This window comes from Carettochelys insculpta, chromosome 4 (genome assembly GCF_033958435.1).
Source record: "Carettochelys insculpta isolate YL-2023 chromosome 4, ASM3395843v1, whole genome shotgun sequence".
Classification (NCBI taxonomy): domain Eukaryota; kingdom Metazoa; phylum Chordata; order Testudines; family Carettochelyidae; genus Carettochelys; species Carettochelys insculpta.
Genome location: NC_134140.1, coordinates 101910554 through 101938195, shown reverse-complemented (window position 1 = coordinate 101938195; position 27642 = coordinate 101910554). Strand labels below are relative to the sequence as shown.

Genomic DNA, 27642 nt, shown 5'->3' with positions numbered 1-27642 from the left:
ATAAACAGAATAATGATGTACAAGCTGCAAAGTTTAAGAGTGCAGAGTCCTCAACCTTGGGTCTCCCCCCCCTTTTTTTTTTTTTAAATCAACAGATCAAAAAAAAAAAAAGATCATCTGCAGGTTAATGAACAGAAAGAACCTATTTATAGATATATGGAAACTTCATGAACTAGATAGTGATACATGAGGGGTTATGTAGAGCAAATTCTGCTCTTAATTATAGCAATGAGATTCAGATTAACAAGTTGCATAGTGTATCTGAGAACAGAATTCAGCCCTCAATTTTTAAACACAGTTGGGTTTTTTTGAAGGAGAAATTTTATCTCCACATAGGGTATCTAAAAGTATGAAAACAGCTTCAAAAGACTGCTGAAAAATAATTAAGTATGGAAAAGAAAAACAATGGCAAGAAAAAATCTGATACTTTGACAATTAAGATGTAGAATCAATGTTCTACTTGATTTGGTCAATTAGATGCAACAACTTAGTATTATCTGTAATGTATCTAATCTGAATTAGAGCTAAAATGAATTCTCTCAACATTTTTTCAAGAATCATAAGCTATTTTATTGCACAAAGAATGAAAATATATTGGAAAGTTACATTATATGCTATGGATTAATTTAAAAGGGTAAAACATTAAAGCAAAAATATGCTGGGACAACATTTAGGTCCTGATCCAAAGAACTGGGAATCCTATTCACTTTCTTGAGTTTGGCATCAGGCTCCTTGGCTAACACTGGGGAAAACCAAAGAAAGGAAAAATCAGTCTATCCCTTTAGGCTTAACTCATCATCACATGCATGAGTATCTTCAAACATCTGATGTGCAAAATCACCAATGTCCATTGCTACACAATTTTTTTTAAAAAAACATGAGTGATTTATCATCACCTTTAAATGACTGTGTGTAAAGCTAAAATCCAAAAAGCACAAACAACAGACGGTATCTCTCAGTACTGAAAGTTGGTTGAAACTGTAGGCAAATAATTAACCTCATGGCCCAAAGCTTCAAACCTCCAAAAAGCAGTTCACAGAATTTCTTTCACAATTTATGAACAACCAATGGAATTTATGTCACAGACAGAAGAGTCTTTTGCTGAATTAACCCCAGCTCCCTCTGACCCTGAGAAGCCATAAACCAACAGGATACAACAGAGAGAGAGAATGTGCTCTAGTGTTTCAGCTGACCTACAGACTGCTGTCTCTGTCATTCCAGAGCTGGAAACCCTGATGATGAATTACAGAGCAATATGCCAAGCTCAGATCCAAACATCCACCTCTTATACACATGCACACACAGTCAGACTCACTCACCCCAAACAGGGAGTCTCAGCTGAAAGGGCAAGTACTAGTAGGCCTTATTTACAGAATCTTAAGATAAAAGAGAATAGAAAATTGCTTATTGAAGGAGCATGCACATATCTGTGGGTAACATTCGAGTATATGTGCCATCTGCTTAACAGCGGAGATATTCACGTGATTTTTTTTGATGGATTACTGTGCTTGTGAAAGATACTTTGTAAAGCAGGGTCTTTTAAACTACGGATCATGGTGGGTCACAATAGGTCATATAAAATATATTACATATATCTTATGACAAAAATAGATTCATAGCCTAAAACTGGTAAAGGAATTCCCCTCTCAAGCCATCATATTCAACTTGGCATCTCAGGAAGGAGTTCAGGGGAACCAAAGCAGGATGCTATATGCTCTACAAACAAAAGAAAATGAATCTGAGCCCGAATTTACCTCGTACAAAACAAGACAAGCCCAAATAAACTTTGGTATATACAACATGAATCACCAGTATCCATGCAGAGAGAGTATGACAACACACGTCACTGAACTGGGATACCAGCCACGTCAGCTGCAATCACTAAGGCCTGAGGGCATTTCTGAGACTTGCACAATGGTCGTGTTCACTCTTCATCAAAACTCAGCACTGGTTGAGGGGAAACAACAGTTGACCCAAAACTCAGCACTGGCTGACCCGGAAAGAACAAAAGGGGAAATGTAGAAATGTAATGACAAACATAGGAAGGTATAATTTTGCATTGATTTAACTGGGGGGAAACCACAGTGTATAGTGGAGCCAAAAACATGAAGTCCTCAAAACTACGGCAACATTTTAAAACCATGGCTTCACTGTTTAAGGTGCAGCCAAGCCCTCTTGCTGCTCAGAAAATCTCCTTAAAAACCTGTGCCAGGTCTTTCCCAAAGCAGTTAAAAGTACATTTTTTTATTAAAGGCCACAAAAACAATGCTTGACTTTTTGCACTGTGTTCTGATGATACAGGGATTCCCTTCAGTGGTAACTCATACATCCCTTTGCAGTGATATAGCTCTTCAGAAGGTGAAGGAGTATTTTGATCCTTTCAATTAACAAGAGATGTACTGACTGTCCATAGTGAACAGCAATTTGCCATCAATAATTCATCTTTGTGGTATGCATGGTCTAGCTTTTCTGATATCTTTGGTTCCCAAGGCTAGCTGAACTCTTCTCTCAGCGTAAAAGCATCCTCCAGAAATCTGGGCAATTGGTTTAATCAAGTGCTGAAGTTATTCCCTTCTATTTCAAATTTCATTAGGTACCAGAAGAACTGGGTCAGGAACTAAAATAAACTCATAAATCAGTGTCTGATGAAACTTCATATCTAACTAGCTATTTTTGTTGTGTTGGAAACATGTATCTGAGGAACATGAGGCTGCTGTTACACTACCATTCTCCCATGGAAGGTGCCATGGTAATGAGACAATTCGAAACAGGCTAATGAGGCGCTAACGTGCATATTCAGCATCTTGTTAGCATAATGGCAGCCATGTGAATGGACCTTGAATTGCAGATTGATAGTGAAGATGGGGGCAGCTTTGAAATAAGCACCCCACTTCGACATTCCGTTACTCCCACAGAGCTAGATCAGAGTTAGGGAATGTCGAAGTGAGGCACTTGTTTTGAAGCTGCCCCGTCTTCACTGTCAATCTGCAATTCAAAGTCTGTTCGCATGGCTGCCATTATGCTAACGAGGTGCTGAATATGCACGTTAGCACCTCATTAGCCTGCTTCGAATTGCCTCATTACCATGGTACCTCCAATGGGAGAATGGTAGTGTAGCAGCAGCCTTAGAGAGGATCACAAACACCATCCAAAATATTAACAATTTGGTAGCAACAGTAACCAAACAGTCTGTTCTTAATCATGACAATTCATTGCAAATGACTGTCTTGTTATGTTCTGTGAAGAAGTTTCCAGCTTTAGATATAAAAATCCTGAAAGTTCATATCCACTTTATTTAATGGGGGGCAATAATACTGAAGCATTTCAGTTATTGATCAGAGAATGACTTAAATCTGCATATTTCTCCAGTTCATTCTTGTATGGAGTGTAATCTTTCAGTCAGGCTCATCCATCACATTGAACCATGAGTGTATGTTCCACTGTGGACTCCTTTATTATTCAAATAAGCCTCCTAAAACATCATAATTATTGTTTCTAGAAAAGTCGTGGCTACAAATCGTTGCTTCATCAAACTCCTGTTAGAGGTCTTGTTGAAGGTGGGTTTATGAAACATTTCCTAAAATTTGAGAAATCCTGCTGGAAGGAGCTAGGTGAAGTACTAAGTGTGATGGATAATGCTGTACATGAAATTAGAATTTTCAGCCTTCCAGCTATAAAACCCCATCTATTCAAACGAGAACTACTCTCTGTCTCAAAAATAACTAGCACCACTTAACACATCAAAACTGAAACCTAGCCCCTGTAGTTCGTAGACAACAGGAAAGGTGTGGTGTTCAAGAAACAGCAATTACAGAAATTTTTAAGAAGTGTAATAAGATTGTGAGGAGAGAAAACTAAAACACTTAATTTAAAGGACAGGAACATAACACACACGTAGTCTGCGCTCCACGAAGATTAATTTTGATACCCATCAGTAGACTGAGCAAAGCTATGACTTATGCAGTCAGGAATATGAAAAGGTTTTATATTCAACAAACTGAGAAGTGAGAATCCAAAAATTTTAACAAAGAACTGGAGTAATATATTGAAATTTACTGAATGTGACATTGTGGACAAGAGTATTTCAGAAAAGCTGGAAATTACTCATCATTCTCATGCCCAATATTTTTAAGATATAGGGAAAGTGAAAAGTGAAAGAGTTCCCTGGGGGATGGCCATGTGATGAAGCAAAAATATTTTTGATTAAAAAAAGTTTTAAAAACATAGTTAACATAGTCCAGAGAAAGGACAACAGTATTGCTAAAAAGGACAACAGAGATAATAATTAGCCATCATTTGCCTAAGGAACATCTGGAGGAAGCAAAGGAAAACAGTTTTGTCTTTATGTAGAGCATACTGAAGAAAAGCTGACACTGTATTACTACAGCAATAAATCCAGACATATATGGTGATCAAGAAACATAAAAGCACAAACTGTACATTGACTTGCAAATTGCTATGCAGAATGTTTACAAAAGGAGGGTAGTTCTGCTCTGAACTGTGCATTGAGACCCACAGTGCTTTATAATGCTATTATTCAAACATACTTAGGCATAAAACTATTTTCTGTGATGCTTACTTCCTTACTAGAGGTGAGTTTATATTTAATTATCTGTGTTATGAAAGCAACCAGAGATTCCATTAAGCTAGGATTCCATTATGCTAGATGCTGTTCAAATGTACAATAACACAATCCCCTCCTGCAAATTTTTTCATTTCCCTCAAGGATGAGGAGTTTAGTGCTTTCTGGACAGGGCAGAGCTTCCAGACTTCTGCCACACACAGACCATTTGCACCAAGGTTTCTTTTTTGAGGGTGGGGGAGGTACAGGAGAGGGTGCTGTCCTTCATACCTCAGAGAATACCTAAAGGTCCCACTGAGGACAGTATTGTAGAAGAAAGATACAAAAGACAGAAGAGACTACGACTATGTCTACATTAGGCAAAGTAAGTCGACTACAGATATGCAATTCTAGCTACAGCAACTGCATAGCTAGAATCAACCTATCTGTACTCATCTTACTTGACCATCTCTACTGAGCAAGGTCAATGGAAAGTCAATGGGAGAGTTTCTCCCATTGACCTCCCTTACTCCTCATGTCTCACAGGGAGTATAGGGGTTGACTGCAACCCCTGAGAGGTCTATTTTGCTCATCCCTACTAGATGGTTGGTATGTTTCCATTTTCCCTCTGAGTCATTCAGGCCTGAGATAAAGCTTTAGAGTAACACTATAATCTGCTGGTGAGCATCTTTACCTAGGCAGTGGGAGAGCCTGGATCCCCCTTCTCCTCCAATGACTACTTATTCAGAATTGAACAGGAGAACTTGAGGGAGCTGCACACCAGAATATGCCACAGCCCAGTGATGACAGCACTCACCTGAACAGGCCTCAGCTTTCAAATCCCTTTTCTTCTGCAAGTAAAGAGCGGAAGTCAGTAGGAGGTCCCCTTATTACAGCTATTCACTGGGACCTGCCTATCTGCCCTGCACCCGTTGTTTTGTGAGAACTCACCAAAGGGGCCTGATCCAGTAGGTGCCCTCTGAGCATGCACATTGGATCCAACCCCGCACACAAACTTAGGCAGAAGAATGCCCGTCTTCCCCTGGTTTGTGAATTGCTCTGTGTCGTAGGTCCAACATAGATGCCCAGAAGCCTACATGGAGGTAGCAGTGTACACGATCAGATGCAGACACAGTCCTTGAGGGAACATTCACTTTGAAAACTTAATCACCTACAGGGCTCAAGTGGGAGTTTTGTGCATAACAGTGATCCCAAAACTGGGACTTAGATGCCTAAAACATAGATTTAGGCAACTAACTCCTTTTGCATATTCATGCCAAAGAGGGCAAAAGAGTGACCCACACTCATTCTCCTAATGCTACAGGTAGGAACACAAACCAATCCTTCAGCTCATTCATTACAGATACATTCTAAAGTGTGTCTGCAAAACACAGAATCATAGAACACTAGGACCGGAAGGGGCCTCGAGAGGCCATCGAGTCCAGTCCCCTGCCCCGACGGCAGGACTGACCACTATCTACACCATCCCTGATAGACATCTATCTAATCTGTTCTTAAATATCTCCAGCGAGGGAGATTCCACAACCTCCCTTGGCAACTTATTCCAGTACTTGACCACCCTGACAGTTAGGAACTTTTTCCTAATGTCCAACCTAAACTTCCCTTGCAGCAGCTTAAGTCAATTGCCTCTTGTTCTCTCCTCAGAGGCCAAGAACAAGAAGTTTTCTCCCTCCTCCTTATGATACCCTTTAAGATATCTGAAAACCACTATCATGTCCCCCCTCAATCTTCTCTTTTCCAAGCTAAACAAGCCCAATTCTTTCAGCCTTTCTTCATAAGTCATGTTCTCCAGGCCTTTTATCATTCTAGTTGCTCTTCTCTGGACCTTCTCTAATTTCTCCACATCTTTCTTGAATTGGGGCGCCCAGAACTGAACACAATATTCCAGCTGAGGCCTAACCAGCGCAGAGTAGAGCGGAAGAATGATTTCTCGTGTCTTGTTCACAACACACCTGCTAATGCATCCCAGAATCATGTTTGCTTTTTTTGCAACAGCATCACACTGTTGACTCATATTTAACTTGTGATCTACTAGAACCCCTAGATCCCTTTCTGCTGTACTCCTTCCTAGATAGTCTTTTCCCATTCTGTATGTGTGAAACAGATTATTCCTTCCTAAGTGCAACACCTTACATTTATCTTTATTAAACTTCATCCTGTTTACTTCAGACCATTTCTCCAATTTATCTAGATCATTCTGAATTATGACCCTATCCTCCAAGGTAGTTGCAACCCCTCCCAGCTTGGTATCATCTGCAAACTTAATAAGCGTACTTTCTATGCCAATATCCAAATCATTAATGAAGATATTGAACAGAACTGGTCCCAAAACAGACCCCTGCGGAACCCCACTTGTTACGCTTTTTCCAGCAGGATTGAGCACCATTAACAACTACTCTCTGGGTACGATTAGCCAGCCAGTTATGCACCCACCTTATTGCAGCCCCATTTAAGTTGGACTTGCCTAGTTTGTCGATAAGAATATTATGCGAGAGCGTATCAAATGCTTTACTAAAGTCTAGGTATACCACATCCACTGCTTCTCCCTTATCTACGAGTCTCGTTATCGTGTCAAAAAAAGCTATCAGGTCGGTTTGACATGATTTGTTTTTTCCCAAAACCATGCTGGCTGTTCCCTATCACTTTACTACCTTCCAAGTGCTTGCAGATGACTTCCTTAACTACCTGCTCCATTACCTTTCCTGGCACAGAAGTTAAGATGACTGGCCTGTAATTTCCTGGGTTGTTCTTGTTCCCCTTTTTGTAGATGGGCACTATATTTGCCCTCTTCCAGTCTTCTGGAATCTCTCCTGTCTCCCATGACTTTCCAAAAATGAGAGCTAATGGCTCAGCTACCTCTTCTATCAGCTCCTTGAGGATTCTAGGATGCATTTCATCAGGCCCTGGTGACTTGCAGACATCTAATTTTTCCAAATGGTTTTTAACTTGTTCTTTTTTTATTTCAAAAACTAACTCTTCCCCTTTTCCACCAGCATTCAATATGTCAGGCATTCCTTCAGACTTCTCTGTGAAGACCGAAACAAAGAAGTCATTAAGCATCTCTGCCATTTCCAAGTTCCCCATTACTGTTTCTCCCTCCTCACTGAGCAATGGCCCTACCCTGTCCTTGGTCTTCCTCTTGTTTCTAATATATTTGTAAAAGGCCTTCTTGTTACCCTTTATGCCTTAGCTACTTGGAGCTCATTTTGTGCCTTAGCCTTTCTAATTTTACTCCTGCATTCCTGTGTTATTTGCCTATGTTCATTCTTTGTAATTTGTCCTAGTTTCCATTTTTTATAGGATTCCTTTTTTAGTTTGAGATCATGCAGGATCTCCTTGTTAAGCCAAGGCGGTCTTTGCCCATATTTACTATCTTTCCTACATAGGGGAATAGCTTGTTTTTGGGCCCTTAATAATGTCTCTTTGAAAAACTGCCAACTCTCCTCAGTTGTTTTTCCCCTCAGTTTTTCTCCCATGGGATCTTACCTACCAGCTCTCTGAGTTTACCAAAATCTGCCTTCCTGAAATCCATCATCTCTATTTTGCTGTTTTCCCTCCTACCAGTCCTTAGAATTGTGAATTCTATGATTTCATGATCACTTTCACCCAAGCAGCCTCCCACATTCAAATTCTCGACCAAGTCCTCCTTATTTGTTAAAATCAAATCCAGAACAGTTTCTCCCCTGGTGGCTTTTTCAACTTTTTGGAATAAAAAATTGTCTCCAATGCAGTCTAAGAACTTATTGGATAGTCTGTGCCCCGCTGTATTAGTGTCCCAGCATATATCCGGATAGTTAAAGTCCCCCATCACCACCAAATCCTGGGCTCTGGATGATTTTGTTAGTTGTTTAAAAAAAGCATCATCCACCTCTTCCACCTGGTTAGGTGGCCTGTAGTAGACTCCTAACAGGACATCACCCTTGGTTTTTACCCCTCTTAAACTAACCCACAGACTCTCAACACGTCCATCTCCCATGTCCATCTCCACCTCAGTCCAAGTGTGTACATTTTTTATATATAAGGCAACACCTCCCCCCTTTTTTCCCTGTCTATCTTTCCTAACCAGGCTGTAGCCTTCAATACCAACATTCCAATCATGTGTATTATCCCACCAAGTTTCTGTGATGCCAATGATATCATAGTTGTACTTATTTATTAGCACTTCCAGTTCTTCCTGCTTATTACCCATACTTCTTGCATTGGTATATAGGCATCTTAGATATTGATTTGAACTTTCCCCCCAGTTTTTTCCTGGCTCTCTTTTTACTCTGACATTGTTGCCCATGCTCCCTCTTACTTCCGACCCATCTCCCAGGTTTCCATGTTCTCCACTTACCTGCAGGCTCTGCTCCCCTGTCCCCAGCAAACCTAGTTTAAAGCCCTCCTCACCAGGTTAGCAAGTCTGTGTCCGAATATGGTCTTTCCCCTCCTCAAAAGGTGAACGCCATCTCTGCCTAGCAGTCCTTCCTGAAATAGCATCTCGTGGTCGAAGAAACCAAAGCCTTCCCGGCGACACCATCCACGCAGCCAGGCATTCACCTCTAGGATGCACCTGTCTTTGCCCAGGCCCCTCCCCGCAACAGGAAGGATTGAAGAGAATACCACCTGCGCCCCAAACCCCTTCACCCGTGCCCCCAGAGCCCTGTAGTCACTCTTGACACTCAATGCAATGCGAGGCACAATACCTTCACAAGACAAGCTTAAGAACTTAATTACAGATCTCCGCTAGACACCGCAAACCCTGGACTGAAGCCAGAGTCATTTGTTTTATGGCTCATGACAGCAATTTGTACCACTCCCTTCTGTCTAATAACCCTTCATTGTCCACTTCACTAAAGTGGTCTGCTATGGCTTGTGTGAACTTCTTATGCTCAGCAATCTGTCCGACCTTTTATTTAGCTGAGACACACTGGTTACCTTTCCAAGACACGAAGAAGGGTAAAAACTTCTTTCAGGCACAAGCACCTGCAGCTGCTCCTACCAGTTGTCAGGCAGCCAACAAGCATGACAAGGCAACGGCAGAAATACCTGGTTTATGAAGACAATGGCATGGTTTGCTCTTAAGCCCAACAGCTACATATACCTGCTGATTGCCGGCATCCCTGTGCACACCTCACTTGAAGTCAGGCTCCTACTTCCTCCTATATGGGTCCAGCCTAGACCCTGCCCTGCCTTCAGACTTTTTCCTACCTTAGAACCAACTCAGCTCCTGCCTCCCTTGACACAATGTAATCTGGTTATGATATTAGGCCTGGATCTGACTCTGTCTTAACCCTTGGTGATGGCATTTGGATTTTGACCTCTGTCTCCAGCCCCATCTCTGACTCTAATTTGGCCTTGTGCTCAGGCATTTGGACACCAATCCCAAAGCCTAAATCCTGCTCTGACCACTAGGAATGAATGTCCTGCCACCTTCCCCTCCCACCAGCTGAAACTGATCCAATAAAAATACATTCCTTCCCCAAACTTGGCTCTCACACTAATATCCTGTTGTGTGTGAAGTGTCTCTAACATTGCCTCATCTTGTACTTTGCACAACAACCAAGTTAGGAACACAGTGATGCATTTATGGAATCAATTTTTGCTATTTTATATTAAATCAGTGTTTAGTCAACCAAGTCATGCATCAATCCCATCTTTGACAGTACCATGGAAACTATGATGTCTCAAAACAGTACGGGCTGTTCCTGCTTGGTTTCCTTAAATGAGTTGTTCCATTCAAGTCTCTGGGACAGATTCTCATATAATACAAATTGTCATAGATCCATTGCTGTCATGCAGTATTACACAAACAAGACAGCAGGAATTAAGCAAGCTAAAACAGCAGGCTGATTAGCAAGAAAAATTAATTAATGGACAGATAGATGGGTAATCAGATAGTTTAATAGGATTTTTGTAATTGGTGTGCTTGAAGTATGGTAACTGTGGATCTTCAAGTCACTCAGGCTGAAGAAAACTAAAAATCTCAAAGCGCTATATTAAGTGATCCTGTACTTAAAACTGTAGTTAGACAACAATAAATAAATAAATATAGTTATGTCTAGAGACCTAAGCTCTCCATATCACATAAAGCTACTGTACCTGTATGACTCCGAATATGAACTCTCAACGTTCCATTACTTGCAAACTTCTGTCCACAGTACGGACAAATTTTCTCCTTTTCCCCTGTGTGTGTCTGGATGTGGGAAATGGAGGAAGAAGAAAAAAAAAAGTTAAGATTTTGTGTAGCTTCAAAGAATTAGGTTCCATAGAAGATTCAATATACCTGACATTGTCCATTTTTCTTTTTAGTTTTTCTCTATTGTATTCTTCTTCCAAGCTTTTATTTCCTTCCACAGTCATTAATGTTTGATTCCACACCGTCAAACAGAGATTCTAAAGAATTAATCTTGGATGTGCTTTTTGTCCACACAATAGCAAAAGTTTCTAAACTCATCTCCTTATTGATTGTTAAATAAGTCTGTTTATCAAATCTAACTACAGTACGGTTTCAGTGAGTCTATAGTTCTTCAAATAGTTTGGTTTATAAACATTTGATTTATCTTTATTTGCTTTTGCTGACATCCCTGAGGGGGGTGGAAGGAGAGTACCTATTTTTCAATGCCAAATACTGTTTCCAGTTCAAAACTGGAACCACTGACTTGATTTTGTCAAGGCACCAATAACCTCAATAAAATGAACCCATTTCTTAAAATCTTGTATTTTTGTCCTGTCTTATTAAAAACAGACTAGAGTTTGATTTGGCTTGCAGATAATTTTTCTCTCTAGGAAAAAGAATTGGAAAGTGTGTTCAGTGGGAACTACAAGCATTCAGAATTTTGCAGGTCATATTCAATACTTTTGCATTAGTGGCCCTTTTATGGACAGAATGTCATACTGGTAAATTGCACTGCTGTTTTGAAGGGAAGATGCTATCACGCGGAACAAAGAAGTAACAGGAGGACCACTTCTCAGTCAAACTTGTGCACATGGCTTCTTGCATATTTTCACATATTTCTCTGGGTCCCAAATTCAGGAAAGCAACCAAGTACATGCTAAATGTTAGTATGCACGTTGTCCTTTACTGTGGTCAAACTAACCGGCAGAAGATGCTCTCCTGTTTGGTCCTAACCAGTCTATGTTGAAACCAGAAGTACAGACTGATTTGTGCTGTACAACAACTCATTCCGTAACCAAACACATTTACAAATGTCACTACTTAAGGTGCGACGTACTATTCAAAGACAGTAAGAATGTCAAAATGTGACCCTTATTTACTTTTTTTTAACTGTCCCATTACTGAGGGTAACAATTACAGCCACCTAAGTTATTTTTGACTGTATGTGGGTCTAAACTGTGTATTTACTTGCTTATGATATCAACATTCAGGATTATCTAGACAAAAAAGTCAATACAAAAACAAAAGATATCAAAATATTAGTTGTTAAAAAACAGAAGACATTTAATAAACTTAATGATTTCTCGTCCCACAATGAAAGGCCAAACTCTTACAACATATATGGTGAAACTCTGGTAGACTCCCTTTTAATTCTAACAGCAGCTGTGATGTGAGCATCACCATTTTGCCTCAAAAATAACCTCAGTGTTGGGACTCCCATCTCAGGGCTACCTCCAGCCTTCTTGTCTGAAAAAAGATTGATCAGTCTACTGAACTATATATACATAGGATGGTGTCTACCCTTCTCTGAGAATTTGGTTGAAAACATTAACATTCTCCATTTAGGATTACTGACTGCTTTTCAGATGGGATAGCAGAGGTAAGATTACTAAACCATTTGTCCCATTGACAAATTCAGTTTTTAAAACTTTGTGTTTCTCTCTCTGTAGGTCAGGAAATTAATTTACATTTTGATTGAAAAATCCTCAGCCATTATAAAGTTACACATTCTTTATTCATCTTTAAATATTTAACTCACATGGTATGCATTATACTGAAATCGAAGTTAAAATAAATGGTATTCAGTTTCAAAACCAAACACACATACACACACGCTTCATTTTGTGACGCCAGAGATATCAATGTTCAATCTATCTTGATTAAGATAAGGTTGTTTAGAAGTTTTTTGTATCTTTTATGGCAACACTGTGGGATTCCAGATAGACATTCATTCTGAACAACCATAATAATAGGATTTCCTGAAGCAATACATAATGTCCACCGGAGTTCTTGGCTGCTCAAGTACATGGCTAGTCTTATTTATAATAGCAGCACAAAATGGTCAGTTCACTCTCTAATGCAATCAATAAAGGACCGATGGGATAAAGAGCATTTACTTTTTTTTTTAAATAAAAACTAGTTATCTGTTAATTAGCTTGATTCTTATAATAAATGTAAGATAAACATATTATTTGTAATATTTCACATTTCAGAAATTAGTTCGACACCTTTAGGATACGGTTACACTACAGCAATCTGTCAACAGAAGTCACTATCAGAAGAGATTTCCCAGCAAAACTTCTGTTGACAGAGAGCAGCCACACACAAAAGCAAATCAGGAGAGCACTCAACTCTGTTGACAGAGGAGCCAGACTGCCCAGCTGCTCTCTCCACGAAACAGGCACCCAGAATCACAGCACACAATGCCACCCATTGTTGTAGATGCCCTGTCTGACAGGAGAAGCCCCATTGGGGCATTTACACAGCTTTTTTGTCGACAGAATTTGTCAACAGCAAAAGGGCTATGTTTTGTCCAGATACTGTCGACAAATCCCATTTTGTGTGTGCATGCCCCATGAGTTTTGTTGGCAAAACCAGGGTTTTGCTGGCAGAGCTTGTTAGTGTAACCTTACATAAAATGGCATATGAGAGAATATTTAGGGCGACAGAGTAGCTCAACTTTGATCTACCCTCAAACTGCCTATGCAATTAAACAGTGCCTATAAAAGGGATCAAGGTTTCCAGTCTGCTGAACAACTATCTGCATAATTGATTGGACAGTGGCAGCATAAACTACTCCTATAACCCTCTCAGGCCCATCATGTTATAGGTGGATTCTGCTCTTTTTTGTAGCCTTCCATGACAATGTCCTTTTAAAAATATATTTCTGTGCTCTCAAAATAAAATAAAATAAAATAAAATAAAAAAACACACACACACAATCTTGATACGTGGTAGATAAGGGAGTGACAAATTCTATTCTCACATATTTTCTGTCTTTTTAATGAAAAGGGAAGGAAAAAATTTAAAAAAAAACACAAATTATTTTTAGATTTTATATACTTTTTTACAATGTGTATATTTATTCTTAACCAGAATACTACCAATTTAATTTTCTTGAATAGGAGGAAAACACATTTTAAAATTTCCTTTGATTACTCAACATATCATTAACTAAAAATCAATCTGCGGTATTGAAACCAATATATTTTGCTGTGGTATCTCAAAGTACTGCAGTTTCAATAAAAGTCTAATTAAGTAGCCATCTGGAGATCATGATGATCTTTGTTCAGATGAAGGAAGCAAAGAACATAATTGTACCAGAGAATTAATATCCTATACTACTATTTTAATCTGCTCTGAAAATTACCAGTGAATATTTCAGCAGATGTGCTTCATTTAGTAAACACATAACCAACATACTATAAACCAGAACCAAACCAAAAACATAAACCCCATCACAATATTACCCAGTGCTGTGTGAAATCAGTTTATGTTTTGCCAAAAAACCATAGCCGCCATTTTCTTGAGGGGGGCAGGGCAGGTCAAAATTTTTAATATTTGATAAGTATATCCTAAAGACTCACATCCTGGTACCAGCCAAGGGACTAAATCTCAGGTTTGCAGAACCTAGAGCAGTTGGCATTCCCATATTGCCGCCAGAGAGGGCGCTGTGAAGACCGGATGGCACTTCCTTCAGAGCCTAAAGGAACCCTTGTGTGATAATGTCCTGTGTCTTTCTAACTGCCCATGCCGATTATTTAATCCTAGAGGTTTCCCAGGAAGATGTCAACACAGCCACAGAGACTTCTGGCTGCTGTGCCTCCAGAGCTCACCTTGCTTTCTGATCTCCAGTCTCTGTCCTCAAGCCTGACCCTAACCCTGATTCCTTTCTTACCCATAACTGGCTCTTGCGAGTACTCAGGTCCTTGCTGATTTCACGGCCATCTTCAGCTTCTGAACACCAGGCCAGCCGCAATCATTAGGCCAACTGCCTAGTCCGTTACACATTCCAAAGAGAGGGATGGGTGAATCAGGAAGAAGAAGGACCCAGAAACAAGAGGAAGAGTGAATAGAAAATGTGGACTAGAAACAGGGACTCTTCAGACTCCATCACCAGCTTCACTGAAAAGCTTAAAGCCATGAGATATTCATCATATACCAGTTTTCCATGTGTTCCTCCCTATGGATGTGTTGTCCTGTTGCAGTTCTCTCTCAGTAATGCTCTCTGGCTTTGTGTTCAACAAGTCACTTTTCATAACCCTCTTTCTTTCCATTGGAAATAGTGGACGCTAGAGGGTAGGAAAAGTTCAGGTGATTTTGCCACTATGGCAAAATGATTACTATAAAAAGTCCTGTTTTCTCACCAATGCAATACTGTAACAAAAATATTAAAGAATAGGTATTTAAATGTGAGATAACAGATTTCAAAACAAATACCAGTAAAATACAGAGAGATCACAATTGTACTGTAATATATTTACGTGAAGGTAAAGACTGTAAAAAACAATAAACAAAACAAAAAACATCCAAACAAAAGCAAAAGAAAAACCACCAAAGAAATCCACTCTGCCCTTAACTGGCCCCATTATTATTTGCAGTCTGTGACTGCATGTTTGGTGACATACAAAGATGACAATGCAGTTTACTATACTCAAGAATTCAGAGTTCTAAGATCAATCTCAGGCTCCCAGGTATGCTAATCCATACACATGCATTCATCATAAAACAAAATAAGGACAGAGTGGCAACAAACTTTAAAATTCCCTTTTGTACTTTGTATAAGCACCTTCAAAAGTAAACTCACTAGCATGATAATAGAGCCCTACCAAATTCATGGCCATGAAAAACATATCACGGACCATGAAACCCAGTCTTCTGTGTGCTTTTGCCTTGTATTATGCAGGTTTCACAGCATAGATCAGTGTTTCTCAAACTGGGGGGTCTGACCTGAAAGGGTGTTGCAAGGGATCCAAGGATGTTTTAGGAGTCATGGAATTACCACCCTTACCTCTCTGCTACATTCAGTGCTGGGTAGCTAGATACTGGTGGCTGCTGGCTGAAGCACCAGCTCTGGCTTCAGTGCTGGTGTCCCGGTCCACCACTCCCTAGCAGCTCCTACTCTGAAGGCAGCTCTGTTACCTACCCAGCAGCAACACAGAAGTATGGTAGCAACACCAAAACCCTCTTCACGTGCACACATTCCTACCTCCTTTTTGTGTCAGGGCACCTAGAGTTACAACACCATGAAACTGCAAACTTAAGTACCTGAAATCATGACATTATTTTTGAGATCTTATGACTGCGAAACTGACCAAAATGAACTGTGCATTTGGCAGGGCCCTCATGATAATGCATAGAATCAGAGCTTCATATAATCTCATGCCTAACCTGTTGTAAAAACCACCATAATTGGCTTTGTTGGTTGTGTGTATCATCACCATCATCATCAACAACTAGGGGCTAAGCCCCCGTTGGTATCTGATGGCTCTCTCACTATTTCCTTCCATTCTTCCCTGTCTAGTCTGGAGTGGCTTAGTTTCAGTAGACTAGCTCTGCACCAATCTATTATACCATCTACCCATTCTCTGTGGGGTCTGCCTCTCCTGTTCAAACCATCCATTATGCCGAATACGAGGGTCTTGATTCTTCATTCATTGTCAATTCTGCAGATCTGCCCAAATAGCTGTAACTTCCATTGTATAGCCTTCTGCAGTAGGTTCTCTTTCAGCTGTATCCTCCTATATAATTCCCTTTGGTGACCTTCAACACCAATTCAGACTTTAATGATTTTAGCATTTCTCTCATTCTGCATTTGGTGACAACACTGGAGACTTGTGGTTCATTGGTTTTTCCTCCATATTCACCCCTATTAACATCTACTGGAATTGACACCTTACCTCTGGCCAGGAAGGTGAGTAAGTGGCTTCTTCTAAAGCAGGCACCAAGGCCGCTCTATGGACTGGTAGATAGGAGTGGTGTAAGAGCAGTGCAACAAGTCACCTCTGCCACACACCCAACACTAGAGTGCTTAGAAAGGACTTTTACCTATGAACCTTCTAGCCTCTGGATGCCACTTGCAACCCCAACACTGAAACAAGTGAACATAAAAATATGCTTGTTCTTGTTACCAGTAACAGATAAATTTTTACTGAAAACACACCATACAGAAACACGTGTGGATATTACGTTTAGTCACAGTCTTGAGGGTAAACAAACTAGTCAATGCATGAAAATGCCATGGAGTGGATTTTACTCACTTTTTTATGACTCTTAAGCACTGACGGTGTAACAAAGGCTTTGTCGCACAGGTCACATTTGTACTTCTTATGTCCATCATGTACAACTTGGATGTGAACATTTAATGTGTCCTTCCTTTTGAAGGTAGCATCACAGTGATCACACTTGAAGGTCCTCTCACCTTATAACATAAAAAAGCAAAGTGTAAATCTAACATCAGGAATCATGTTAACTATCTGACCCCTTGAGAAATGCACCATGATCCATATATCTCCCCCATGGAGGAAGTTGTACTGACATGTCTGTGGAAGAAGTGAAGGAACACCATATCCAGTATAAATTTTAGTTTGAGAAAGCAGAACGTAATCACCCAAATAATTTAGTCAGGAAGATGGGATTAATTTCTCTACCCTTGCTGAAAGCAAACGAATTTAAATGACCACAGGTACTCAGGACCTTTGGTTTTATATCTACTTGGAAAAGTGGCACATCCAACATTGTAAACCTTTACAGTGCAAAGAAAGATTTTAAAATGTTAAGTGTATATAACTGATGCAGAGATGCCTGCTTGAGTTTGCAAAGAATTCTTAACAACAGCTTTGAGAGTGCAACTGTCTCATTAATTTCAGTGAATGCTAACTCAGATGCCAATGAGGCTATTTGATTGTTGTCATTCATAGTTATTTCACTAATTATCAAAACAAACAAAAAAGGAGAAGTACCAGATTATGAAAATCTCTATAGAATTGTTGATAAAAAATATCCTAGAAGATAATCTGGAGATAATCAGTTATAAAATATTACTGTTACCAGCTTCAATTTAGAAGTGAATTTCAAGTTCCTGAGAAGTATATTACTATGTATTGATCTATAATATGCAGGTCACTCAGAAATCCGTCATATTTAATGTATCTATAAAAATCTTCCTAAAAAAACAGAAATCAAGGAGCATCTGTCCTGAAGTGATTTCCACACGTTTTCATTAAAAAAAATCCAATTGAAAAGAAGAGTACAAGTCAAACCACACTTGTGCACTTAAATCTCTTATGTATCTGTGAAAATATCCTAGTAAAAGACTACTTTGCACAATCTACAATGCTCAGTATATTTTATACAGTACACAAAGTATATTTTAATAAGATCTCATTGCTAAATGTTTGATAAATCGAACCATTTTTCACAAGACTATTGTAATCGCTCTCCACCAAATGCCCAATTTGTTCCATCTACTACTTATGCTATAGGGCTCTTTATTTAAAAAAAAAAAAAAGTCACTTCACATACAGAAAATAGGGAAAGTATTTCCATTCCCCATTTTCAATTCAAAAGACTTTGACTCTGTTGGATTGAGAGGAAGTCAATTTGTTGTACTCAAAATTTTCTACCTTTAACTTACTCAGAACTAGAGAATAAAAGTGAAAATGCATGTTGGGTTTCTTGGGACAATGCACAGGGAAGAGAGTGTTCCTCACATAACTAGAACCCAAACTACAAAAAGTTTTACCATCTATACCTCTAATTGCACCCCAAACAAAACAGTGAACCAATGCAGCCTCTACAGCACTGGTATAATATATCCAAAAATATCTCTCCCACAGATGTACCAATCACGTCGAATGGCTTACATAGGAATCGCTCCTCTTCCCATTCTTATGTTCTCGTTCTGGTACAGACTATAAAGGAAGCATTGTGTTTTTCCTCATCTTTTACTCCTACAAAGTATGTTGGCCAACATAGCAGCAAGATCTTCTTAAGATATTATAAAAACAAAAAGCAGTCAAGTATCACTTTAAAGACTAGCAAAATAGTTTATTAGGTAAGCTTTCGTGGGACAGACCCACTTCTTCAGACCAGAACAGACTCAATATTTAAGACACAGAGAACCAAAAACAGTAAGCAAGGAGGACAAATCAGAAAAAGATAAAAAAAACCTACTGATCGCTATACTTATCTACACCCTTCTAGTTTCCATCCTGCACACGTGACTAGATCCATTGTTTACAGTCAAGCTCTTAGGTACAATCGCATTTGCTCTGATCCAACTGACAGAGACCAAAAACTACAAGAACTTTACCAAATATTCATAAACCTGAATTACCCACCAGGAGGAGTAAAAAAACAAATCGACAGGGCCAGATGCATACCCAGAGACCAGCTGCTCCGAGATCGGCCCAAAAAAGCCAAGAACAGAACACCACTGGTCATCACCTACAGCCCCCAACTCAGACCACTGCAACGAATTATTAAAGACCTACAACCTATTCTTAATCAGGATGCTACACTCCAGAAGGCTCTGGGTGACATGCCTGTTCTCTCCTACAGACAACCTCTCAACCTCATGAGGATCCTTACTAACAGCCACAGCCTATACCCCAGGAACACCAGTCCTGGAACCTTTCCCTGCAACAAAGCCCGCTGCCAGCTTTGTCCACATATCTTCTCTGGAAATACCATCACTGCACCTAACCAGGTTACTCACAGAATCACAGGCACTTTCTTATGCTCCTCTACTAACATCATATATGCCATCATGTGCCAACAATGCCCAGATGCTTTGTATATTGGACAGACTTCTAACTCCCTTAGACAAAGGGTCAACAGGCACAAAACAGACATCAAAACACTCCAGATCCACAAACCAGTTAGTCAACATTTTAATGGAATGGGGCATTCTGTCAATGACCTCAAGGTATGTGTGTTACTGAAGAGAAATTATCGCACCGTTTTAGAGAGAGAAGTGAACGAGCTGACTTTTATATTCAAATTCGGCACATTAACACATGGCTTAAATCGCGATGGGTACTTTCTGAGTCACTATAGGGGCTCGTCTGCATACTTGGCTCAATCTAATTCTTGATCTTCCCCCCACCCCTCCACTCTCTGATTTGCTCACCTTGATTATCTTTTTCTGATTTGTCCTCCTTGCTTACTGTTTTTGGTTCTCTGTGTCTTAAATATTGAGTCTGTTCTGGTCTGGCTATGGTCTGAAGAAGTGGGTCTGTCCCACGAAAGCTCACCTAATAAACTATTTTGCTAGTCTTTAAAGTGCTACTTGACTGCTTTTTGTTTTGATAGTGTATAGACTAGCACGGCTTACTCTCTGTTAATATATTATAGTTCTTATTGTTGTTGTTGTTGAAGGTTGTGTAATTCTACTCCAGAAAGTGAGTACACTAAGGTCTCAGTACATGAACCCAGAGTATGCAACCCCGCCCTTACGTGGCTGACCCGATTCCTACAGTAAACCCTGGAAATGCACGATTTCCAGTTGCACTTAACTCGCTCCCCTGCGAGCCTTGGCTCAACCCCCGCCAGCTCCACACGGCCCCGGCTCAGCCCACCGCCCTCCACTCCGCTCACCACCCGTGCATAGCTCCTGCTCACCCTCCACCCCTGCCTCTGCTCTAGCTCACCACCCCCGCTCAACCTCCCCAGCCCCGGTTCAACCCTCCCTGCTGGCTCACCCCCCATGCCTGCCTCTGGCTCATCACTCCTCACACACGGCTCCAGCTCAACCCTCCTGGTTTAAACCCCCCCATGCACAGCTCCAGTTCAACCCCCACCCCACCTTGATTCAAACCCCTCACACATGGCCCCAGTTCCATCCTCTGGCCCCAGTTCAACCCCCACCCCACCCTAGCTCAAACCCCTCGCACGCAGCCCTGGTTCCATCCTTCCACTCCAGTTTAAACCCCTGCACATGGCTCCAGTTCAAAATCCCCCCTTCGTGCATGGCTCTGATTCAACACCCCCACCCTGGTTCAACCCCCGCCCCCACGCACGGCTCCAGTTCCATGCTCCTGCCCCAGTTCAAACCCCCGCCCCCATGCACGGCTCCAATTCAAACCGCCGTCCCCCCACACACTCTGCTTTAAACTCCCCATATGCAGACCCGGTTCAAACCCCCTGCGGCCCAGCTCAGTACCTGAGCAGGGCTCCGACTCACCACCCCCATGCACAACTCCGGCTCAACCCCACCCCTCGCCCCCCGCAGCCCTAACCCACCCCAGGTTTAGCCCCCACCACCACCACCCACCTCCCATGGCCCCAACCCACTGCCAGACTTAATCTTCCCCAACTGCCCCCCACCCCAGGACTTACCTTTCTGCTGCTTCCCTGGGAGCAGAACCTGTTTTCCACCAGGGAAAAAGCCGGACCCCCACTTACACAAAACTCTAACTCGAGGGTCTACTGTACGTAAAAACTGTCTTCTTGCTCAGTAGACCTCCTTATATACCTACATATGAATTCCTCCTGTTCACTTTAATGACCAAAGTAAGTGCTGGCTGCCTTTAATTCTTATGAGCCCTGAGGAGCCAACACAGCTAAGAAAGTACAACATGGATTGTAGTCCTTCTACTGTATTATCAACAGAATTGTTACTAAACTCTATAAAATATATTGGCATAAATCTGCTGAAGTTGGGGAGGTTGCACAAAGGTTATGGAAAGAATAATTTAGCATGCGGGGCCTAGTATAACTGGCAGTGATATGCAAGAATAGGAATGAATTCTGGGTTATTTTAAAATTCCAGATTGAATTCGCAGAATCGGCAGTTGGTTGCAGGGGGAATCTTTTACCACTAAACACATTTAATATGGAATTTTGAAAGATAATGTTATATACACATCTCAAACACCATGATGCCATTTTTCATAGAGCTATTTTTCAGAGTGGAATCGCACTTTCAGGTATTCCTTTATTAAATGTGTGTGTGCTATTTTTTTTTTTTAATTACGAATGCCAGACACCGTTGCCTGCAGAGTACCCCACTTTAACATTGACTATCACTCGCATATTGATTTTAGATAGAAGTTATGAAAGAATTCTTAAATGTGAGTTTTGCTACACAGTTCCTTCTTTGTGACACTGCACTGTGAACCTGGACAAAAATTAGGTGGATATATTTAGGTTTGTTTGTTTGTTTGTTTTGCTCTTTCCTCGGAAACAGGACATATAGTTCAATACTGGAAGAGGCACCACGGGTATGCTCTAACAGGACTCTCAGTTATTTTGAAATTACAGGTTTATGATCATGACCACAGAGCCTGTCAATCTCAGGATGAGGTCAGAAGGGTTGGAGTTTTAATATTCCTTACATGAAACACAAGCTTTGCTTTCACAACAGCAAGGTCCCGTCTTTTAACCAGTAGCTTGTATTTAAACTATTTCTTACAAAGTACATGATCGTGGTGACCTCTGTCAGCACTTCTGTTCTAAATAACCATACAGGAAGAGAAGGTGTCCCAACAAGTTTGCTTTATGTACATTTTATACAGATATGGTGCTGGAACTGAGTGAAGGAGCCGGAACATCTTAAAAAATGAAACCGGAATAAAAGTGTACTTTTAAGGCACAAAACAAAAAAGATTTTTTTTAATATTTTCATGCTCCTCCAAGAATCTGAAGAAAACAAAAAACATTTTAAATAGATATTTGTAAGATCTTGCAACTCTGAATGTACACTACTATTTTTGGATGTGGGTGAGAGACAAAGCCCACTGAAGTTAGTGGAAAACAATTATTTCTGTGGGTTTTAGATCAGTCCCTAAAATAAGTGTTTAAGCAGAGGTTTCTATGCACTGGAGAAAGAGAAAGACAGCAAGAATGTAAGGATTTTTAGCACTCTGGCTAAGTTTGCCTGGAGAACAGCATTCTACAATCTTAAATACTTAACAGAAGAACAGCCTCACAAAAACCAACATTGCTCCAAAATTTCTTTAATATATATCTTCTTAGCACAAAACATGGATATATTAAATTATAATAAATTAAAAAAAAAAACACAGAGCTGTCTTCAAAGCTTCAACGATCTCAGGAGTAAAATAATAAAACATTTCTTTCTACTTTTAAAAGGGTTTTTTAATTCGTTAATTAATTAAGCAAAGTATAAAAGAAATGAAGACTCTCACACATGACTACATCTGGTGTTCTGCTGAAGAGAAAGAGAAAGGCCACTGTAACTAGCTGAATCACAGAGGTCCCTTGGCACAAAGTTGGGGTAACCACCCCACAGCAGAACAATACAGACACTGAACCAGCTCAGCTATAAGGCTTTTGATGACACCCAGGAACACAGCACCCACAGATGATCAAAACCCAAGATAAATCCATCTTACTCTGCATAAAAGTTTTACACAGAGAAAGCTCAAAAGGTCAGCCCCCTGTACCAAGAAAAGACAAGCAAGCACAGTGGTTGCAATGGTTCCCACCCCACTTTCAGGTAACAACTATTTACACTGGGCTTGCTAATAAAAAAAGTGATTTTACTAAGTGATTACAAGTGAAAACAGACAGATCGAGATTACCAAATTGAAATAAACAAAAGATGCCAGCTAATTCTCACCCTAAACAGCCAGTCCTATCTCAGGCCTGAGTTGATCTTTTTCTGACTTGGGCAGTGTTCCCTATAAGCTGTGCACTTGGGCAGCCACCCAGGAGAGATTCAAATGCCACTCAGCTGTTTAGCAGAGCACCCACAGCAATCCATAGCCAGCAGCATGTGTTTCTCAAAGAGGCAGACATCTGCACCTGACTTGGTACACATCAAATTTATTTCACACATGGGTGGAAAAAAAGGGCCTTCAGAAGGGCCAGATGAGGATCAGACAGCTAGCAGAGGAGAAGTGAGCGCACAGAAAGCACACTAAGGACTTGCCAGACACCCACCACATCTGCAAGAGATGCAGCAAGGACTGTCACTCTCGTGTGGGTCTTCATAGTCACAGTAGACGCTGTAAATGAAGTCCTCAATTGAAACTATAAAGGGCGCGATCCATAGTCTATGCAGACTGAAGGATGCCTACTATTTGAGCACAAGAAAGAATGACAGTGTAGTTCAGTTTTGTGCTGCGTAACAGTGCATTTCCTCCCACATGTTACAAGTCAGTGATGTGAGCTGATGAAGCCCTTTGCCCCTCTGAATTAGCACTTACTGTTATGTATTAGTAGGTGTCTCTGCAGAGAAAATGGGGTGCGGAACAAAGCCTTGCATTCCTCACACTGGAATGGTCTCTCTTCAGAGTGGGTCTGCAGACGAAAGACAATGAGTCAGGGGGAAGGATCCGGGAAATCAAGTAAAAGTTTTTACAGTACTTGTAGCTAACCTGGCAGGCTGAGTTCAGAGGATACATCATGGCAGTTCCACATATTACTTAAGCTTAAAATGCTTCAATTGTGTGGAACATTGCAAGACAACTCGGCAACTATTAAAATGGAGTATCTCGTAAGTCTTTGGAATCCTGTTATGTAAAAGGTATGAGTGTGTAGACGTGCACTCCGGTGTGTTTGCCTGCATCAGCATGCACACACACAGAATACCTGTATTTTGAAGAAGAGCTACAAGGTAGGATTTGCAGTTTCACCAAATAAGATATGTAAAATCATCAAAATTAAATACACCCTCAAAAGCACAAAATTTTCTCAAGTAATTCCAGTCTACTCTTAGCCAGCTGCTGATCTGCCTACTTTTCAGAAACCAACTGAAAATTTAGCAAAATAAAAGGTCTCAAATCTAGACGCTACCCCCATCTTTGTCTCAGCTTCATTTTCTAATTTGAAACAGAAGACAGAATTATTTGTACTGAGAGCCTTGCTTACCTCAATAAAAATTCACCAAAGCTGAAACAACCACATCAAAGTCATAAATAAGATGGAAACCTAAGCTTGGCTAAAACTTCATAGCTGCTGATGCTGCTCTCAGGAGCTTGTGAAAGAATCAGCTTGTATCCTACTTCTGTAAATTCAAATCACTTCCTCTACTTTTTTTACTGTAATGCAGTACAATCCCATTATAGCCAGTAAATGATACTGCACAATGTGGTATCTAAGCAACTGTCTATAATTTTCCAACAAAGGGAAGTTTTAAAGAATCAGTGTCTAAATACTGCATTTATCTCACAAGGACCTTGATTGAAAGCTATTGTGCCTCAAGGGAAAAAGGAGTGATTGGAAGCGTTTTATAACATGCAGGGATTATGGTTAATAACAAAATTAGGTATATTAAACAGTGACTCTTGTAGCCTAAGGGTAAACATTAATATGGTACATAAGTGCCCAATCTATTTTCTCCTCATGGCAGAGAAATCCCGAATGGCATAAGGCATTCATAGCTACTCCACAAGCTGTGGGGGGAGGGGGAAGGAAAGAAGAAGAGAGGCAGTGAATTGATTTATATGCAGCCTTTAGCTCTTTTGGGTCACACACATTCATTTTTAACCTCAATGTCTTTTCTTATGGCTAGCAATACCAAGATGTCATGGTATACTAATAGCCATCTGTAGTGGACTGCAAAAATCACAGGTAGAACAAGGATTAGATAAATAAAACAGCCCAGGACTCTTTTACTCATGGATACTTATTCTTTCAAACCCTGCACTCTTTCTTATTAAAGAACAAAGCCTTACACTGATACAGCTACGTATCAGTGTACGTCCACAGGAGAGAGGGGATACCTTTAAGAAAGTGCTTTGAAACTGGATGGCTGAGATTATGATGACTGAAAATGGGCTACAGAGGCTTTCACCTCGAAGTCTTTAACTCAAATCTAGCCTAAGTCCCATATTGCAGAAAGGCCACTGAAAGACCATCAAATAGCTATGCAAAATAAATTGACTGTTTCAGTCTACTTCTTAGAGGTTCACAACATTATTAGCATCAGTTGATACCCTTGCTGGCAGTCTCAGCAGAGAGGCCAAGGATTGACTGGGCATGAAGAGACTGAACTGCCTTCTCACCTCAACAGGTGGTTCCTCCAGAACAGGCTTGAGACATATTGATGAGACACTGTGGGGAAGCTGGCAGTGCTGCTGTCTGTGCTGTACCTGTTCTGTGGATAAATAGAAGGGTTCAGTCTCCAGGGCTGTCAATCTGGCACTTTTCACGAGCGCAAAAGTCACTTCCTATTAATTCAACACACCCTACTCTAGAATGCTTTTCTATTTGATTAGGTCTACGGCTGCGGGGCTTTTCCATTGTCACTGAAAAGCCCTTTGCAACTTCTCCCATATATGGCCTTTAAGCTGCAGTATAGGAGTCCAACGGAATTTCTAAACTTCATAACTGAGATGAATGTGAAGTAGATGCAAAAATGCACCTAGAGATGAATGCATCATCGTCACCAGACCACTTCGTGCAATCACACGTTCACTTTCCTCACACCATGGCTATGTCTACACTAGCCCCAGAACTTCAAAAGGGGCATTATAATGAACTTAATTGAAAGATGCTAATGAGGCGCTGCCATGAATATGCACTGCCTCATTATCATAACGGCAGCTACGGCACTTCGAAAGTGCCGCTTTCCATCATGCACAACTTGTCTCCATGGGGTCCTTTTCAAAAGCACTCACACCCTTTGAAATCCCCTTATTCCTATTTAGTTATAACCTTTTCAAAAAGGACCCCATGTAGATGAGCCACACGCAATCGAAAGCGGCGCTTTCAAAGTGCCGCGGCCGCCATCATGCTAATGAGGCGCTGCATATTCATGGCAGCACCTCATTAGCATATTTCAATTAGGTTCATTATCATGCCCCTTTCGAAGTTCTGGGGCTAGTGTAGACATAGCCCATGAGTTCTTTTGGTTTGCTAGAAATACACATGTTCTCGAGTAGGAGTATCTAAGTTGGAAAACTGGTCTAGTATTTTTGTTGTGCTCACATGAAATTTGAAGCTTCAAACGAGGCTTTAATTGTTGTTACAAATTATAGCTAACAGCCTATAATAAATATACAAAGCACTGCATAAAAGAGCACACACATCTGTATACATTGTGTACAATACACAAAGGATGGCGTTTTAAAAGATTTGATTAACATACACACAGTAGCAAAAACACCAAACAACAGATAATCAGGCAAGTATGGACTATTGTATGTCCAATTTCTTCCATACCCCCACTTCCCAGGTGCTGACCACACGGGCAGCTGCCCTTAAATCTGAATGTAACAGAACAGGATTGCAGCTTCTTTCTGATGAAGCATCATCTAAAGCTGATCTGCACTCACAGCAAGCTGAAACAGCAAGCATCAAGACCTGTAGTTTCTGCAGTCAAAAGAATGGTGCCCATGATCCTTACGCAACTCCTTGGGTGGCATTTACCAACTTACCATTTAAGCAACTTCCTAACACTAACAATGCGAGTAGCTTCATTAGCTTCAGTGGGACTATTCACATGCCTAAACAAAAGCTAAATATATAGCATTTTTCATCCATACACCTCACAGCCCTTTACAACTGTTAACATATTCATCCTCACAATGCTCTTATGAGGTAGGAAAGCATTAATCATCCTCACTTTTGAAAATGGGGAAGTGAGGCACCTTCAGACAGAGTGAGATGCACAAAAAGTTGGTGGCAGTCCACTACATTGGAGTGAAAAATGTTGGTTTTTCAAGCCACATGCTTGAGTACAAGGCTGAAAGGTGACATGGGAAACGTATCAAATCCACTCAACTGTTATCAAAAAACTCTTGGTGGTGGTGGTGAAGTGAAACCTTGAAATATGCTGAAAATATAGATACAGTTTCAAGAAACTTGGGTTCAGTACAGTATCAGCACAGAAGAGGTCTGGCTGCACAGAAACTGTGTGTAAGCATTTGACTGTATCACTGCAGCTCACTTAATAAACAGAGAAAAGTGCAACACAGGCAGACATGTTGGC

General features: G+C 40.6%; 1 protein-coding gene across 1 annotated transcript in view; it reads right to left on the bottom strand.

Moving 5' to 3' along the window:
* The window catches only part of PRDM5 (PR/SET domain 5), a 139515-nt gene that overhangs the window by 41181 nt on the left and 70692 nt on the right, over positions 1–27642 (bottom strand). Inside the window, exons 11-13 of the mRNA XM_074993382.1 lie at positions 23915–24008; positions 17000–17160; positions 10664–10757 (exon numbers count right to left, since the gene is read on the bottom strand). Coding sequence (XP_074849483.1) covers positions 10664–10757; positions 17000–17160; positions 23915–24008 — 349 coding nt within the window. The remainder of the gene's footprint in view (positions 1–10663; positions 10758–16999; positions 17161–23914; positions 24009–27642) is intronic.